The sequence below is a fragment of the Eutrigla gurnardus genome (genome assembly GCF_963514095.1).
Source record: "Eutrigla gurnardus genome assembly, chromosome: 20".
NCBI classification, from domain to species: domain Eukaryota; kingdom Metazoa; phylum Chordata; class Actinopteri; order Perciformes; family Triglidae; genus Eutrigla; species Eutrigla gurnardus.
The window spans coordinates 8,016,180-8,033,242 of record NC_139931.1 but is presented as its reverse complement, the minus strand read 5'-3'; the positions used below and the strand labels follow the sequence as shown (position 1 = coordinate 8,033,242).

General features: G+C 44.0%; 1 protein-coding gene across 2 annotated transcripts; it reads left to right on the top strand.

The window, feature by feature from the left end:
* Nucleotides 1–135: 135 nt before the first annotated feature.
* Nucleotides 136–16,084, top strand: ern1 (endoplasmic reticulum to nucleus signaling 1). Of its 2 annotated transcripts, none has more exons than XM_084037429.1 (22): nucleotides 136–368; nucleotides 5,444–5,564; nucleotides 7,771–7,804; nucleotides 7,984–8,056; nucleotides 8,269–8,341; nucleotides 9,267–9,389; nucleotides 9,929–10,030; nucleotides 10,120–10,381; nucleotides 10,874–10,952; nucleotides 11,072–11,231; nucleotides 11,791–11,906; nucleotides 12,014–12,205; nucleotides 12,333–12,597; nucleotides 12,696–12,786; nucleotides 12,880–13,069; nucleotides 13,334–13,433; nucleotides 13,555–13,754; nucleotides 13,884–14,031; nucleotides 14,225–14,352; nucleotides 14,519–14,642; nucleotides 14,879–14,946; nucleotides 15,032–16,084. In XM_084037429.1, the coding sequence occupies exons 1-22, from the start codon at nucleotides 291–293 to the stop codon at nucleotides 15,587–15,589; spliced, it is 3,285 nt and encodes a 1,094-aa protein (XP_083893555.1). In that variant the 5' UTR covers nucleotides 136–290; the 3' UTR covers nucleotides 15,590–16,084. The 2 variants fall into 2 exon arrangements, with proteins under 2 accessions (XP_083893555.1, XP_083893554.1); XM_084037428.1 differs by having other exon boundaries at nucleotides 12,011–12,205.
* The last annotated feature ends 979 nt before the right edge of the window (nucleotides 16,085–17,063 follow it).

Sequence of the window (17,063 nt, the reverse complement as noted above, 5' to 3'; positions counted from 1 at the left end):
TAGCACATCCGCGTCTGCGCGGGTCTCTTCCGATTGGCTCGCGCCGTGTCTCCTACGTCCCCTCCTCCACTCCCGTGGTCATCTATCCCAAAGTCCAACCCCCCACGCTTCTCAGTTCAGGAAGAAGCGGATCCAACGTTGTATCCATCCGCCCGCCGCTGGCTCCCACGTTAGTGCGCAGATTCAAAACCGCACTTTCTTATCGTCCGGTTGTAAGACAAACACGCACTTTCTATGTAGTCGACGGCCGTCGGGACCCAACTGTCTACCCCGGTTTGAGACCACACAACATGGACTGGACAGTGAGCGGACGGGCCCTGTTGTGGTGCATTCTGGCGTTGCTCTGCTGCGCTGGTCTCCCACAAAAGGTAAGAGGGGGGCTAACCGGATAAAGCTAGCTTAAGTTAGATGATATTAGCTCGGAGTTCACCGCTGAACTACACTTTCCAGTGAACACTGGGTTGGTTTACCACCTCCTAGTGCCGCAAATATTTACATAAAAAAAGTCCAAACTTAACCCATTTTTTAATTCTGTCTGTGGAAGTAAGCTAACATCAACGCTAGCTCGCTGGCTAAAAGCACTAGTATTCAAGTGATATGTGCTTTAATAACTCAAACCCTGTAATTAACATAACCAGCGTTAGATTATCAACATACTGCTAATGCACTGCCACAGATCAAGGAAACGAGAATTAGATCTCCATCTTTCTATGAACCTTTGTTGGGTGTTAAAGTGACTTAGAGAGTTTGCATATATATGCATTTTTATTGTATCGTTTTAAAGTTCTCCCCAACCTTTATTATTTCCCATGTCATCCACCCCCTAAAAGTAGTGATTTATTTTTTTTGTGACTTATTTATACTTACTGTTAGATAAAATAGGCCTTATATTGTGTAATTTGCCTTGTATAATGTGTTGGCTTGTTGATATGCTAATATTTCTTCTCCTTGCATGTTAACACAACACATCGTCATACTCACCACGTAGTATTGTTGGTGCAAAAGTGACAAACCAGGCATATGTCTCGGGGAAATGTTGCCCTTTTGAAAGTGGGTTTGCAAATTTGATTCATCTGTAGTCTCTTAATTCCCTAAATTCCTGGCCAAAGCACGGCATTGTCGTGCATGATGATTCTTTGTGGTTGGGTTGATTAAATCATGCACACCCTGCTCCAAGTCAGTACAAAATACCCATCAACATGTGATGTGGTATACGTAAAATGTGTCTGAAAAGTAGAAGCAACTTTGCAAGTGAAGGCCGGGAGATAAATGTGGTGATCATGTATTGTTTTTCCAAATGTAGTTCTTATCACAGGAATGTGTAAACAGAGACTGGGATCCATAGTATTAGTGGCTGGCACAAACGGGAGCTAGATTAAGGGGACTGAGCAGAGACGTTAGCTAGCAAGCTCGTAGACCACTTTAGCTAAGGAGCAGATTAAAGTAGCTTTATAATCCCCTATCATGTCTCAGGTTCTTCGTGGACTACTTGGCAGTCTACTTGTGTGGCGAGGGTGACAAATGATGAAGGCTATCTATAGATGGTGACATTTGTGTATGTGAGTGAAAGGGAAGGAGATTTGAGCTATAGATGGACAAATGAATCTCTCTTCTCTCAAACTGCTTTTCCAGTTCCACTGTTTTAAGGTCAGCATAATTTCCTTTTGTAAGGAGGCGTGTTTGTGACTAACATGTAGCTCACTGTTTCAGCAGCGATTACTGTTTATTTTTAAATGCTTCCTCTCACATTATCCTCATGTCGCACGTCGCCCATATGCCGGTCCTTTGCAACAACACTCATACTGACCTGTAGCTGCCGTTTGTCCCATTGCTCTCTGCAACGGCGACCATATTCTATTTATTTACTTTTTTGACTGTGCGGGCGTAAATCCGTTTATCTAAGGCAGGCTGATTGCTAGAAAAAGTTGTGATCGCACACACTGTCTTATCACAACAGTAGATTGGCTGTGCTTTGACTGAGCGTGCCTGAAGGAGGGCCAACACGTGACACGTTCGTCCCCAGTGAACCAACACCAAGTGGAGAGCTTGTGATAGACCCCCCCCCCCCTCCCCTATATGTTTAAATATGAAACATTATTAATTCAACTCTTTCACTGGGGGTCTGAGACCGTGAAGGAAATGAAACATCCCCAAGCCTGTGTCAACTTTATACGGCCCCAAAGAGAAGCCTGAACCTCTAATAACTTTTATCTAGCACTGAAATACTGATGGATCCTCAGGCTGTTTTCTTAATACCACATTTCTCACATCCTTACACACACAAAGGGATTTGTTAATGAACTTTCAAAACGTTCATTTTTGATGACTCGGATGTGTTGCTGCACCAAACCTCTCAAGATAAAGTTGTAGATGTGTGATAAGCATTTCTTGGTTCCTGTGTTGTTGCAAACTGCAAAGAGTGCTTGTTGCTGCAGAGACATTGGTGGTTGGAGTGTGCCGGAACAGCAACATTAGGTTTATGCCTAATCAAAACATTAGAGAGCTCAGACTAGAATATATCTTTTAGTAAAAGCCTCACGAGAAATATGACTTTTCGTCTCTTAAAGACAAACTGTAGTGAAGCATTTTAGGGCCAATATGATAACCTTTTTATTGTCGTTAAAATGTCAGATAACAAATGATTGTTTCACTGAAGTCTGTTTCACACACACTGTAAAGTGGCTGAACAGTGTTTCAGATGGCACTGCCAGTTAATCTTGCTCGATTTGATTCAGCCACACGCTTGTTGCTTGTGGAGCCTCATCATTAATGTTGTCTGTCTGTGAGGCTGTGCTGTAGGCGGCCACCCAAAGTCAGTTTCAGTCATGTGCTGTTGATGCACCCTAAAAGTAACACTGTTTGCTTTCAGGATGCAGGGCAGCCATGATAGTGTGACACTGGATGGTGCACATTTGTTTACCTGTCGTATTTTCTGCCCCAAAATAGATTTTTCTCCTCAAACGAGGTGAAAAAGGGCACAAAACGATTGCAGCTTTTGCCCGGGTGCTCTGGTTCAAACCCGAACACCTCTTAACTATTGCTTGGTGATGTAATACTGCACCATCTTGAAGAGATGAGTCAACGGGGTCACGATGCAGGTGTAGTGCTGAATGGAATGTGTACGTTCTGTTGGGAAGCTGCCAATAACAGCCTCTCCTGTCTTCAGCTGGATCTGCCATGCAGGAGGCTGTGAAGCCCAGTGACACCCCAGTCCGCTGCCAGTGATGTCATGAGCATTGTAGTCAGTGTCCCTTTAAGCTATGCCTGGTCCATTGTAGAGGAGTAAGTTGAAACCTCAGAACCTGCCAGGAAGTTAGTTTCAGGCAGTTTTTGTCGTATTATGTAACTCGCTTACGCAACGTTTCTGTGTTACACAGAATAAGGAAATGAGAGGGAATGCCCCGATTCTTTTTATTCAACGTCTTAGTTAAGTTTTATAACTCACCTCTTCAGTCACTCTAAGCAGCCAGACATTGTAAACCAGATGTTCCCGAAGCTTGACACTGTAGAAGACACAACAGTTGCTGAATATCGGTGTCCGTCCAAAACTAGGAGGCTAACAGATGTTAGGAGTTATTTGCTTGCGAAACCAAGAACCCTGATAGAGATTACAGGGGGCCAAAAAACAAGTTGCGTACGATTCTCCCAGTACAGTTGTGTGATGCTCGTGACTTTGCAGCAGCCCAGTGGGAACAGTCCCAGGTGCACAATATTGACACAAGCACTTAAAGCGTAGGATGTGAGACCACAGCTGGAGATCACTAGGCAAATGTAGAAGGATGCAGTTTCCTTCCGTAGAGAGATTGAGTGACTTTCAGTTTGTGGGGTTGTTTTGGCCTGGGTTTCTGTTTTGGCCGGTCACAACAGGTTCATATTTTCTAATTTTGAGTTTAAAATGAGACTGGTAATTTGTATGACATTGGTTTTGTGAGGAAATGCAAACTGTGACCAAGGGGAACACCCTGGTGGTTGCATTTGCTCTCCACTCCACGTGCTAAGACCGGATTTGTTGGCTCTGTTGGTTTGTTTGTGTTTGTGGCTTTAAACTGCTTCTATCCCCACCTATCTTATCTAATTGATAATCTACATGATCAACTGTATGTGGGGGCCGTTCAAGGGGATTAGTCAGGGATGTTGATCAATACCGCTGTGGTTCAGTAGGAGAATGAGGCCTCTGTCAGCTCAGCTTGACTATGAAGTTCACATATTCTTCTTCCCCAGTCCCACCCTCATAGTGGGCCAAGTGCAGATAAAAGGTTGCGGATAATAATACAGTCGGTGAGAAATCAATTTTAAAGAGTGTAAAAATTGCGTGAAACTATTTTGGCTGTAATAGAAATGCATGTAAAACGCCAAATGAAAAGTCCGAGCTCTCCACCACCCCCACGGGACGGCTTCCTGCACATTGGTGCCAAAAACCATAAGAAGCCCACAGCATGGTTATCATGAGCGGCGTTTTTAGAATTCCATAGTGGGTGAGCGGAGCGCACACATCACCCACAGCGCTGTTAATTCTGGCATAAGTCGAGTCATGGGGTCGGGCCGTTTCGCTGCTGTTGCGGTTATGGGATCACTTGTTTTCATTGGATTTGCTGGGTTCTTTTTTTTTAGGTTTTCTCTTTGTCATACTGTTTTGTCACCGTGTCTACGTCTGTCGTGTGATGAATCAGTCAGAATGTCTGCTTGTATTTCTGAGTGGGAGTAAAAGCTTCTGAAGAAGTGGAGGCACGCTCGTCATTGTAAGAACCATTTAAAAAAAAAAAAAAAAAAAAAAGCCAAACCCTCATTTATGAGGTATGCTGAGCGGTAGCACCAGTGTAACGCTGAAGTTTAGAACATGCACACATGCTCACGGCCAGTTTGTTTACCTTCCTCCACGTTGCAACCTTCGGCTCCGGCTGTTACTTTGAACCCTCAGCTAGACAGCCCCCCCACCTAGTTTGCTCTTCCACTGTCATTACAACCTGCAGCTCATTTGTTTGTAAAGCAGACCGTGGTGGCACCCTCCCTGGGTCAACCCGCCACCTCAACCCCTTCCAGCAAAACGCTAACTATACCAGGGAGATGATGAAAGCAGGCCCCAATGCCGTAATTCTGTCAGACAATGGACCATCTTCACATTTCTTTATATCAGTGTGTGAATTATATCATTAGCATGCTGTAAGTTGTCACTAATGTTTGGTCCAGGTGTGTGCGTGATGATAAGTAGTATCCGAGTAATTAGCGGCTGAACTCATTATTCCCAACCTCGATGCAGGAGCACCCGTTTTGACCCTGACCTGTGGACTTAAGTGGGGACATGCATGCTCACACATGGCTGCTTGCTAATGTCTGAGTTTGATATGTTATCACTTTGACACATGCGCATTATAAATAAGTAGAGATGTGTTTTTTGTTTTTGTTTTAATCCTGTCACCTTGGATTTTGTATCGGGTTTCTCCAGGGGTTTTGCAGTGCCAGCACAGTTTCCCTTCCTGAAAGCCTGCTCTTTGTGTCCACCCTGGATGGAAACCTGCACGCCGTCAGCAAGAAATCAGGCTCTATCAAATGGACTCTGAAAGAAGGTAAGAAGAGAGTCAAGTAACTCTCCCCCTCCCCCTTATTCAGGTTACAGTTGCAAAAACAATGTGCGCTTGTTGTGTTGCCACAGGGAAAACGATGAGATCCCACTGCTCTTTTTTTTAATACCTGCAATAAAGTGATTGTTGCTTTTGTCTTTGTGTAGAACACAACAAAAAGGCTTTAATTAACTCAAGCATTTAGCTAAATGGGGGGCCAAGTGTGAGACTGTGATGCCATATCAAGGCTGTGCCACTTGGTTTAATTGTTATCCAAATGAGTCTTTTCATTGTATTTGCATGCATTACTCTTAACAACAGGCATTGATACTTTCTCATGCTTATAATTAATTAATAATATGTTTCTAATTAAAGTCTGGTTTCCCCCAGTAATGCTTATAAACGTTGGAGTAAAGGCTATTATTTACACACCATTTACAACTATTGTTTTGGTCAGAAATACTGATGGAGCTTATTTTATTGGTATTATTGACTTATCAGATGTTTTTTTGCAGAGGAAATACAGTTGCATGTTCTGTTAGGCATGGAAACTGGGTAATTATTAACAGAGAGGGGCAAAAATAGCTTGTTATCAAGGTCAGAGTGGGCAAGGGTAAGCGACTTTGCTGTAATGTCACATGCACACACAGCAAGTACTATGGTTACCACGTTAATGTAGGCACTATACGCTCGGGAATTACGTTAGATAAGATACACTGAAAGGTTAATGGAAAGCTTGTGCTGGAAAAACTCTACATAGGACATTTAATGTTCCAGCTAGGTCTGAGAATTCCAGACCGCCGTTCTGAACATGCATTTCCTCTCGATTTCAAGGATGACAAGATTTTAAAACTTCTCTGGTTCAAACCCACAAGTCCTGGCTAGTTCCACCTAATAACCAAGTCATTAATAATCAGAGGCCGCTTCCTCCGCATCATCTGTTTTTCTGGAAGAGCGTTTGAATATACATTCGACCAGTTCTGTACCAGGCTCCACACACACCTGTTGTTGTGCCTCAGTCAACCACACGCCCACACAATGAGGGGGAAGCAGAAATGTTGTTTTCCTGGACCAAGACGGTACACCTCAGCCCACATGCATGTCCTCTCAATGTTTGCTTGTCACTCCCTGACGACTTTGCAAACACGCATTTGTTTATTAGTTTACATACAATTCTTTTCTCACCAACGTCTGTAATTACACATAACGGCTCTTTCACACAGAGTCAACGACCACCTTCAGGTAATCCTATGCCCCCCCCCCCCCCCCCCCCCTGCTATTGTTGACCCCTTCAGGCACCTCCACGGAGATCAGCACCATCTGGTCTACGCCCTGTATGTTCACACTGTAGGGAGGTGTCTGTTTGCCTAGTAGCAATGGTGATTAGGGCCTCATGCTTTGTCTCCTGGTTTAAAGAACTATTGTAATTGTTTAACATTCTACATTATTTTTGACCATGTTTCAAATAGATGGATATTAAGGTATGCTATAATAATAATAATAAATATATAATAAACTGAATAATTATATATAATTGAAAAATATATATATATTTTTTTCCAACTGTCACTAATGGATGCAAACTGTTTGCCTGCAAATATCATACATGCTTGTATTGTGAAAGGTTCGGACAGGAAGTGTATCTAGTAAGCTGCCTTTGTCGAGGTTGATAGGAGTAATGTTGCTTGTTGTCTTTTCATAAATATAAATATAACTCAACCCGTTCGACACACCATGATTGGTTGCTGCCTTTTTATCCGCTGTTTGAAAGCTCAGAAACATCGACGTTGTTCCGAGTAACAAACGCGGTGCTTTGTCACTGTTTTACATCCGCATTCTGTGTATTCATGAAATAACCGCCAGTTTGAAATAATAATGAGAATTAATGACTCATGGATATTTGGTGGCGGCTCAACAGGTTAATGTGTTCTAGGAGAGGATGTGAACTTATATGAGGTCATTGAATACCAGATGTTTTTGCTTTTACATATTTGACTTTGCAGAATGTAGTTGGCAGACGTGACTGTTTGCCTTTCACACTTCCCCGGGGGGGTAATTCGTTTTAATGTGGACTTTGTGTTCCGTGTTGCATGTCAGTGATGTTCCAGTCGTTCTCTAACTCAACGGCTCCTCGCCACTGTTGTCTGTTTTTAATTAATTGATATTCCTGTCAATCCTGACTCGTGCCTTGTCTCCCTTTCTCTGCGGACAGATCCAGTTCTTCAGGTCCCCACACATGTGGCAGAGTATGTATCTTTGCAAGTTTTTTTTCCACGTGGGTGTAAAAGCATCCTTGTCTACTGCACCTGTCTATAACAAAAGGTGGTGAATGCAAACGGTTATGGTAACCTGTTGAGCTTGTGTTGTCTGTCACTCCCTTAACTGGTCTGGATATGTGATGCATCTTCTTAAATCTGTGCTCTAGACCGGCCTTTCTGCCGGACCCCAACGATGGCAGCCTGTACTCACTGGGAGGAAAGAACAAAGAAGGCCTCACAGTAAGAGGACATTTCTGTTTTTTATCACAAACTACAATCGCCCCTCTTCTGTGAGAAACCCACTGCTCAGTTCCTTATTCAAGAGAAAAACATACCCACTCAACACAAATGTGGATACAAGTCGTGTTGAAAATAAATGCTCCCTCATTTTGAGTGGTGGTGGTGTCGGTGTGATGTTCCCTAATGTGCATGAATTTGTTCTGCTCAAACAGAAATTACCGTTTACTATCCCGGAGTTGGTCCAAGCGTCTCCTTGTCGCAGCTCCGATGGCGTCCTTTACATGGGTAAGGCTCGTTCTCATGTAGGAATAATGCCGCACCTTCTCATTCAACACATTGTTCTGTAGTTTACCCTTAATTGTCCCAGCCAGTGTCCCAGTGTGTCTCCTCGCCTAAATGAGACGGTTTTATCTGGCTTTATTCCAGTACCTTTCACCTCCACTCCACCTGCGGTCGTAGCCTGTGTTCTTTTGAATTTTACAACAGTTAACAGAGGAACGTTGCTAATCTACCATAGTGACTGTGTCATTGTTTAAAGGGAAGCGGGTGACATTTGCCTCCCCGCAGACACTATCAGGGAAGCTTTTGTTTTCATTCAACTGAAGCTGGAACAAAGCGTATTGGAGATGCAAAGGTCTGCAAGTGGTGTGTTACAGGCTCAAATTCTGCCTCTGTGAATCTCATCCATGAACAGATGCGTGACCTTTTTTGCCAAGTTGAGTTTGAGGCCAAATCGTCCTCCTTCATGTGGGCTTTCTGAAGCGGCCATTTCCTGATTTTATGATGTTTGCGTTCATCTATAATGATCCATGATTACAGTATTAGTGCCACTCCCTGCATTGACAGAATAGGTGAGATGCCGGTACAATGAGTCCCTGATGGGTTAGTCTTTTAATGATAGAATGCTAACACCCATCACTGTGAAGATTAATTGGCTGCATGTTATTTATTTTCTTGACTAGACTTGCACTGTTGCACATTTTGGTCTATTTGGCAATTTCCTGTATATAATCAGATCAGTTTTCTTCAGACATTTGCAAAGTAGGAGTAATATAATTACAATGTAGAGATGGAATTACAACAATAAGTGAATGAGGAACACAGAATATCAGTGAATCTGATTATCATACAAAAATATATGTTGTTGCCAATCTAAATGATAGAATTATGGTAGAGGTAATTAAATTGATCTTTTTGTGCTCACGTACAGGTAAGAAGCAGGACTTGTGGTATGTGGTGGACCTGCTGACTGGCGAGAAGCAGCAGACCCTGACTTCCTCCTTTGCTGAGATGCTGTGTCCCTCCTCATCTCTTCTCTATCTGGGACGCACAGGTACAAGCAAAAGCAGCCCAGCAACACGACTTCACCTATTAGTTTTTAGCTCGGCCCGCCTCATCTTAGTCAGATTATCGTTGCGGCCCATCCCATTTAATTGTTGATTTTAATCTGGCTAATCAACAGGCCTATTTGTTTTGCCGGCTCGAACCACAAACAGTTGGCAAACCCTTATTTACCGCCTGCTCATCTCCACTGCTATCCCCGCCCTCGGCAACACCAACCCCCACTCTATCCCTGGGATGGTAATTGTAGACGAGCACCAGGAGAACTCAGCAAATTCATCCACCCTGAACTTGGTGTCAAGTCAAAGCTCACTTTGTCACTAAATGACATACAAACCGGATTTGGTTTCACGGTGTCTTCACATTTTTTTTTTTTATGTTTTTTTAAGCAAAGGACATTCAACACCACTTTGCATTTACGCCCAGAAATTGATACCAACAGCCCAGCTTTTGTGAATGTTACATACAAAGCAATACAAATGTCTTTTTTGTTTCTTGTGTTATACTCCCTGCTGTTCATCTCCCTGTTAGAGTACACCATCACCATGTACGACACCAAGAGCAGAGAGTTGCGCTGGAATGCCACCTATTCTGACTACGCCTCCACCCTTCCCGATGATGAAACCAAATACAGTAAGGCTCTTTGACGCTCTCTCACACTCCTTTGTGTCGTTACTGACGGACAGCACTAATCACTTGTCCGCCGCTTGTTTCCCTCACAGAAGTGGCTCATTTTGTGTCCAACGGTGACGGCCTCGTGGTGACCGTGGACAGCGACTCGGGAGACGTTCAGTGGGTGCAGAACTATAACTCTCCAGTGGTGGCCATGTACATCTGGCAGCGCGAGGGCCTCCGCAAAGTTCCCCATACTAACGTCGCCGTGGAAACCCTGCGTTACCTCACGTTCATGTCTGGAGAGGTCGGCCGCATCACACAGTGGAAATATCCCTTTCCCAAAGAGAATAAGCCCAAGAACAAGTTCATGTAAGCACATGCAGTGAAATGAGGTTTTGAGGATTGTTTCCACTTTGACTTAGATTACCATTCAAGGGAAGAAGCATTGGCAAACATTGTTTTAAAGATGTTGCAACCTTCAGTGTCTTTTAATAATGAGAGCCTCGCATTACTGAAATCAAGATCTACTTTCGTAAGAAGTGAGGTTGCTTAATGTTGGGTTGTCTAGACATGTCAAATGTGAATAAGTCAAGTGATGGTGGGACTGATTTGAGCTCTGCTTTCACACTGCAGTACCCTTTTTTTATTTTTATATATTATGTTCACACCTGCTTCTGTTGGAAAGAACAAACAACTTTCAGTGGTTGAGCTGCTGTGAAAGTTTCACCAATATTAGGAAATGATGACGTGAATCTGTAAATACACCAAGATTGTTTTCTGTCACACCTTTTTTATTTAGCATAAAATAGGCACTGTGTTTGAGCAAGCATTTGTATGACTGTGCTTTTCCCTTTTTTTCAGGGCAACTTTGTATGTGGGTAAATACTCCACCAGTCTATATGCTTCTCCCTCCCTGGTGCATGATGGAGTCACTGTGGTGGTGAGTTACAGATGCACGTACTGCATAATACGATCCTTACCATGAAGACATGAACATACAAGTGTAAATTTAGTAGTTTTTCAATGTGAAACTGATCAGAATGACTCAAATGTTCACAGCCTCGTGGCAGCACCTTCCCCATGCTGGAGGGTCCCGACAGCCAGGAGACCGAAGAGGACAAGGAGTGTGTCATCACACCTAGCACCAGCGTCAAGTTCAACGCTGCGCTCCGGGAGCGAAACCGCATCAACTTCATGAGGAACTACCTGCTGCTCATAGGTACGACATCAGTTCTAAAATCACAAAGAGATATGGGTGGAGGTTTCAGCCACCACGTAAAAAAAGGAAGAAGGCCTGGTTCACAATTCCTGCACTAGTAGCGGGATTCTATTGGACGGTAAAATGTCTTCACATGACATGTTTTTGTTGCTGCTGATTACATTCCTTCTGATGCAAATTCCCCTTTTGTTTGTCATGTTTTTCATTTAATTAAGATCTAGATTCATATTCTTATTTTTTAATGCCTACAGTGATGTTGCAGAGAACATTTTCCCTAAGTGGTGGGAAAGGTGTGGAAATATTTTAGTAAAGTGTGTATGGACCTTGCTGTATGTTGAGTGGTTTTCCCTCTCAGGAAGCTTTAACACCTTTGAAGATCAAAGGCCTTGAGTGATTGTGTTGCACTGATACTGCCCTCTGGTGGATGACAAAACGAATAACGTTATATAGTGATTCCTTAGCATTAACACGGGAAACTCTAACTCTAGTGTTTGGTTTCGGGGAATGGCCGTGTGACTGATAATGATGATCATTTAAGAAGTCCACTCTTGCGTTTCAGGTCATCATGAGACGCCCCCTGAAGCTCACACCAAGATCCTGGAGAAATTCCCCGACAGCTTCCCTCGAAATCAAGGCAATGTCATCCCACCTACTACTGACAAGAAAGTTGAGGAGGTGTGTGTTATTATGTCCGGAGAAGATTTTTCTGATATCAAAACGTCTGTGCAGATTATCTCACTCTCTTCCTCATGTCTTTGTCCTCCCCTCCCCTCCCTTAGAAGGTGAATGATAGTGGTATGGATGATGGGCCCCCTTCTCCTCTGCCTGAAACATCTATCCAAGAACCTGGGACCAGTGGTCGCACTGTGCGTCCAGAGGCCCCGGTGGACTCTATGCTCAAAGACATGGCCACTATCATCTTCTCCACTTTCCTCCTGGCTGGCTGGGTGGCCTTTGTTATCACCTACCCCAAAGTAAGTCAAACAACACCACCTAGTGGAGGGTTGGGTGCCCTCAACTACCTAGTGGAGACAGAAAGTCTTTCATATGTGGACACAAGTGTTGACAACACTTTTTGTTTTTCCTCCCCTCTCATCACAGAGTGTCCACAAGCAGCAGCAGCTGCAGCACCAGGAGTTCCAGAGACAGATGGAGGAGAGGTTGGAGCTGCTCCAGAGACAGCAGCCGTTCCCCCCTGCAGACGTGGGCCTGGGCTTGGCCCCGGACAGCGACTTTCTCGAGGTGGCCCATACTCGCTCTGAATGCTCAGACCACAGCAGCCCCAATGTCACCCCCCGCGCCTCCAACCACTCCAACCTGTCTGTGTCTGAGCTGGGAAGCTCAGCCAATGAGCACGAAGATGGAGGTAAGGACTGAAAAATTAAGATTACATGTTTGTTTGCACTCTTTTTAACAATTTTTACCCAGTTTTCACCATCATGAATTATGTATTTGTCTTAACAGAGGAGGACTCTCATATTGTGAGAGTGGGCAACATAACCTTCCACCCCAAAGAGGTCTTGGGTCATGGTGCTGAGGGCACTATTGTATACAAGTAAGTCTGAACGATCAGTCAGCAATTATTCATGATAACCTTTTGTTAAGAAAGATATATCCCAACATCGTATATCTATCGTTTCTCCACAAGGGGTCAGTTTGACAACCGTGCAGTGGCAGTAAAGAGAATTCTCCCAGAGTGCTTCAGCTTCGCAGACCGGGAAGTCCAGTTGCTGAGGGAGTCAGACGAGCACCCGAATGTCATCCGCTACTTTTGCACTGAGAGGGACCGTCAGTTCCAGTACATTGCCATTGAGCTGTGTGCTGCATCACTCCAGGAGGTAATGAATGGCTTAATAGATCACTTAACTCGTGTTTCCTTAGTGATTCATTACCTTTTTAGTGTCATTACTATGTAGTTGTACTGCGAGTGTGAGTGTCCTGCAATAAGTGGAGGAAATAGCCAGGATTCTTGTCTTTGTGTCGTTATTCATAGACCTCCCGGGCTCAAATTAATTTAGTGCTTTACACATCTTCATACTGTGTGGAAAAGAGACATTGTGTTATTATCATTGGATCATACTGACTGACTTTCATTGCTCTAGTATGTGGAGAGGAAGGATTTCGACCATCATGGACTGGAGCCAGTTATGCTTCTTCAGCAGACCATGTCTGGACTCGCACATCTGCACTCTCTCAACATAGGTATCCATCATAGAATACACTTTCTCATTGTCCTTATTATTGTCCGTTTTGTATCATCCACACCACCAAAAGTAACCGACGGCTGGTTTTTCCACCCATTTCCTTCCTACGTTTCCTTCAGTCCACAGAGACCTGAAACCTCACAACATCCTGGTGTCCATGCCCAACGCCCACGGTCGGGTGCGGGCCATGATCTCAGACTTTGGCTTGTGTAAGAAGCTGGCGGTGGGGCGTCACAGTTTCAGTAGAAGGTCTGGGGTGCCGGGCACTGAGGGCTGGATCGCCCCCGAGGTTCTCAGTGAGGACTGTAAAGACAACCCGGTGAGTCAAAGAGTTCACAAAGAAAATGGTGTGCAATCGCCTTATTTAGAAGTCTGTTAAAACCTGATGAATCACCGAGACATTTCTCCAATGACCTCCTATGACCTTTCCTTCTCTTGGCTCTCACAGACCTGCGCTGTTGATATCTTCTCCGCCGGCTGTGTGTTCTACTACGTGGTATCTCAGGGAAGCCATCCTTTTGGCAAGTCTCTGCAGAGGCAAGCAAACATCCTACTGGGCACATACAGCCTCGACCATCTGCAACCTGATAAACATGGTGAGGACTAAAACTTTTGCTTTTGTTTATGTGTTTGCCGGTTAATGTAGATCAGTACGATTTGTGGTACAGCTGTGGGGATTGTTACTTGATGGCATGTATGACTTTTGGAGTCATTTTATAAACATTTATGCCATGTGATCATACCCAGCGTCCACACAGTCAAAACCAGCATGTTTGTGTCTTTTATCAGAGGACATTGTTGCCAGAGATCTAATAGAGCAGATGTTGAGCATGGAGCCCCACTGGAGGCCTTCAGCTGAGAGTGTTCTCAAACGCCCGTTTTTCTGGAGCCTGGAGAAGGAGCTGCAGTTCTTTCAGGTCAGCTGTTTACTCTGTACACATCACATGTATTAGGCTGTTTACTGTGCTCTTATAGACTTCTTAAAGAGCTGATTCTTCATAATATCTACTCCAAATGCTTGTAGGATGTAAGAAAAACATAATTTTCAGAACCGCCTGCTATAATATTTTTGGTTGCTTGCAGGATGTGAGCGACAGAATAGAAAAGGAACCGCTGGACGGACCTATTGTGAGACAGCTGGAGAGAGGAGGGAGGGCTGTTGTCAAGGCTGATTGGAGGGAGCACATCACAGTGCCACTGCAGACGGGTATGAAACTGGCTCAAACTCACATATAAGGTCCTGCTGTCCTCTGATGTTAAATAGTCTTCTTGTTGCTTGTATGCCTTCAAACTTAGGGTTATAGTAAAGCACTGCACAAACTGACTTTGACATGCATGATATACATACATACATATACAAAACCGGTTCTCTTCGGACTTTGAAAATATTGATAGAGACTCAAATGTATATAAAAATGTGTATGTTTTTCTCTTCTTTGGCAGATCTGCGGAAATTCCGCTCCTATAAGGGTGGGTCGGTTAGAGACCTGCTGCGTGCGATGAGGAACAAGGTAGGGATGTATTCTCACGCTCTTTGTGTTTTAAAAGAAACCGGTCTCTACTGCCAGACTCAATGCTTGACCTTCTTCCCGACAGAAACATCATTACCGAGAGTTGCCCGCTGAGGTACAGGAGACCCTGGGCTCCATCCCTGATGACTTTGTGTCCTACTTCACCTCCCGCTTCCCGCACCTGCTAATGCACACATACCTGGCCATGCGGACCTGTGCATCCGAGAGGCCGTTCCTGCCTTACTACTCTGCTGCAGAGCAGCTTGCGAACACACAGGTCCAGCACGCACACCTGGGGCCACACAGACAGAATGAGCCATGCACTCAGCACCTGGCAGCACACACACCATCACCCTCCTCACAACCACAGGAAGCTGTACAGTCTTCACAGCCGCCGCAGGTCCCTCACGCTACGCCTGCCGAATCGGTGCCCTCGACGTCACCGTATGAGCCCGCGTCTCCACATTTGCCAGTTCAGACCGTGCAGCCAGCACAGTCCACACAGACTGACGTGCCGAGCCAAACATCGAACCCCACGTTTGCCTCCGAATCACCCGCAGATCCTCTCAGGCAAAGAGAACCCAGTGAGTCGGAGACGCTCCCACCACCACATCCTTCTACACTTGACAATGAACCAGTGTGAACTGAACCAGAGTCGGGTGGACCCAGCACAGACGGGAGGGGCAATTTCCTTCAAGAGTGGACACAAAGTGGGATTCGGTTGCGGCACCGTCAGCTGGTGAGGACCAGGCCTGCAGTGCCTGGGATCCACCACTAGGTGCAGCAGCTGCACCCTCAATTAAGTGCCTTCTGCTCAGCCGGGTTGAAATGTCCCCCCAAGACAACCGTCCACAAGTCTGTCTCTGTCTTGAGGAAGTCCGTTGTTGGGACTTTATCTTGTAGCAGGACTGAGCAGAGAGAATATTTTATTTTATAACGGCATGTCCAAAAAATAGTGTTTGTCCCAAAAACATCTGGCCTCTGTTGTGGGAATCATGTCTGGATGTTGTTGTTGGGTAGTTTTATAGTGCAATGTTGTATTTCGGAGTGAGCCCGTTCACCGCACAGATACTGTATGTATATTTTTGTATAAACTGATTCAGAATTTGAATCCTTGATTATAAATCACTTGATGTGGCCGATGTGCCTTTTTTTCTTTTTCTTTTTTTTTTTTAAAGATATTGCTGTACGGTATTGTTACAGATCTTTAAAATTGACTATGCTAAATGTGCTTGATTCCAGTTAATGCTGCTAGACTGCTTCTCTTTTGTCAATCAAGACTATTGCGCTGACACGGTAATAGCAGACTGTTCCAAAGGTTGTTCAGGGTGCCACCTGAAAACAGTAGGTACTTTTAATCTCATGTGATTATGTGGACAAATATGAGTCTTAGAGGTCAGGCTGCAGAACTCTCATTTAATAACTTTTCAATGGTGTCAAAGTGAAGTTGATGACTTGCACATTAAATTCTATATTTTTTTTTTATACTAACATTTTGCTTGTTGATTGATCTTGCTGTATCTGACAATGGGAATTGAGGAATATGGAATATTTAACTACAAGTCGTGCCTAAAAGAAAATTGAAATGGTGTCTTCCCATATTTGCTTTCCCAACTATTAAATTGGATATATTTATATATCTGCCACTATTCTACACATAATTGTGGAAAAAATGGTGACCCAAACCACCTTCACAACCCTGCTTTTGGAACCAAAGTTGTGCTCTAATGGAATAAACGCTGTCTTATCTTAAACCAAGACAGAAATATTATTGTAATTATTTGAAAACAGGTTCCTTTTTCTTTTTTTTTTTTTTCTTTTGTCACTTTAAAATCTCTGTGGTTGCCACATTACTCTCCTAAACGATATTACTTAAGTACAATTTGGGCTCTTCCTCTTTATCAATGCAGGACTTTTAAACATGGGATTATTATTATTATTATTATTATTATTATTATGGTCCTACTGCTACATTTACATAAGAACATTTGAACACATTTGATTTTGATGACGCAGTGGCAGTGTGGTATGCGGAACCGGTGTTTCAACTTGTGCTGGACCTGCATTTCTCCATAAAACGAAACCTGTGCGAGTTCGAGCTGCGCAGGCGCAGTAGG

What these genes read in the sequence shown, in the direction of transcription:
- ern1 (XM_084037428.1), top strand. Translation starts at nt 291, where the DNA reads ATGGACTGGACAGTGAGCGGACGGGCCCTGTTGTGGTGCATTCTGGCG. An exon ending in GCGCTGGTCTCCCACAAAAG is followed by an intron (nt 369 to 5,443) that starts GTAAGAGGGGGG and finishes GGGTTTCTCCAG; the next exon opens with GGGTTTTGCAGTGCCAGCAC. An exon ending in CAATGAGCACGAAGATGGAG is followed by an intron (nt 12,598 to 12,695) that starts GTAAGGACTGAA and finishes TTGTCTTAACAG; the next exon opens with AGGAGGACTCTCATATTGTG.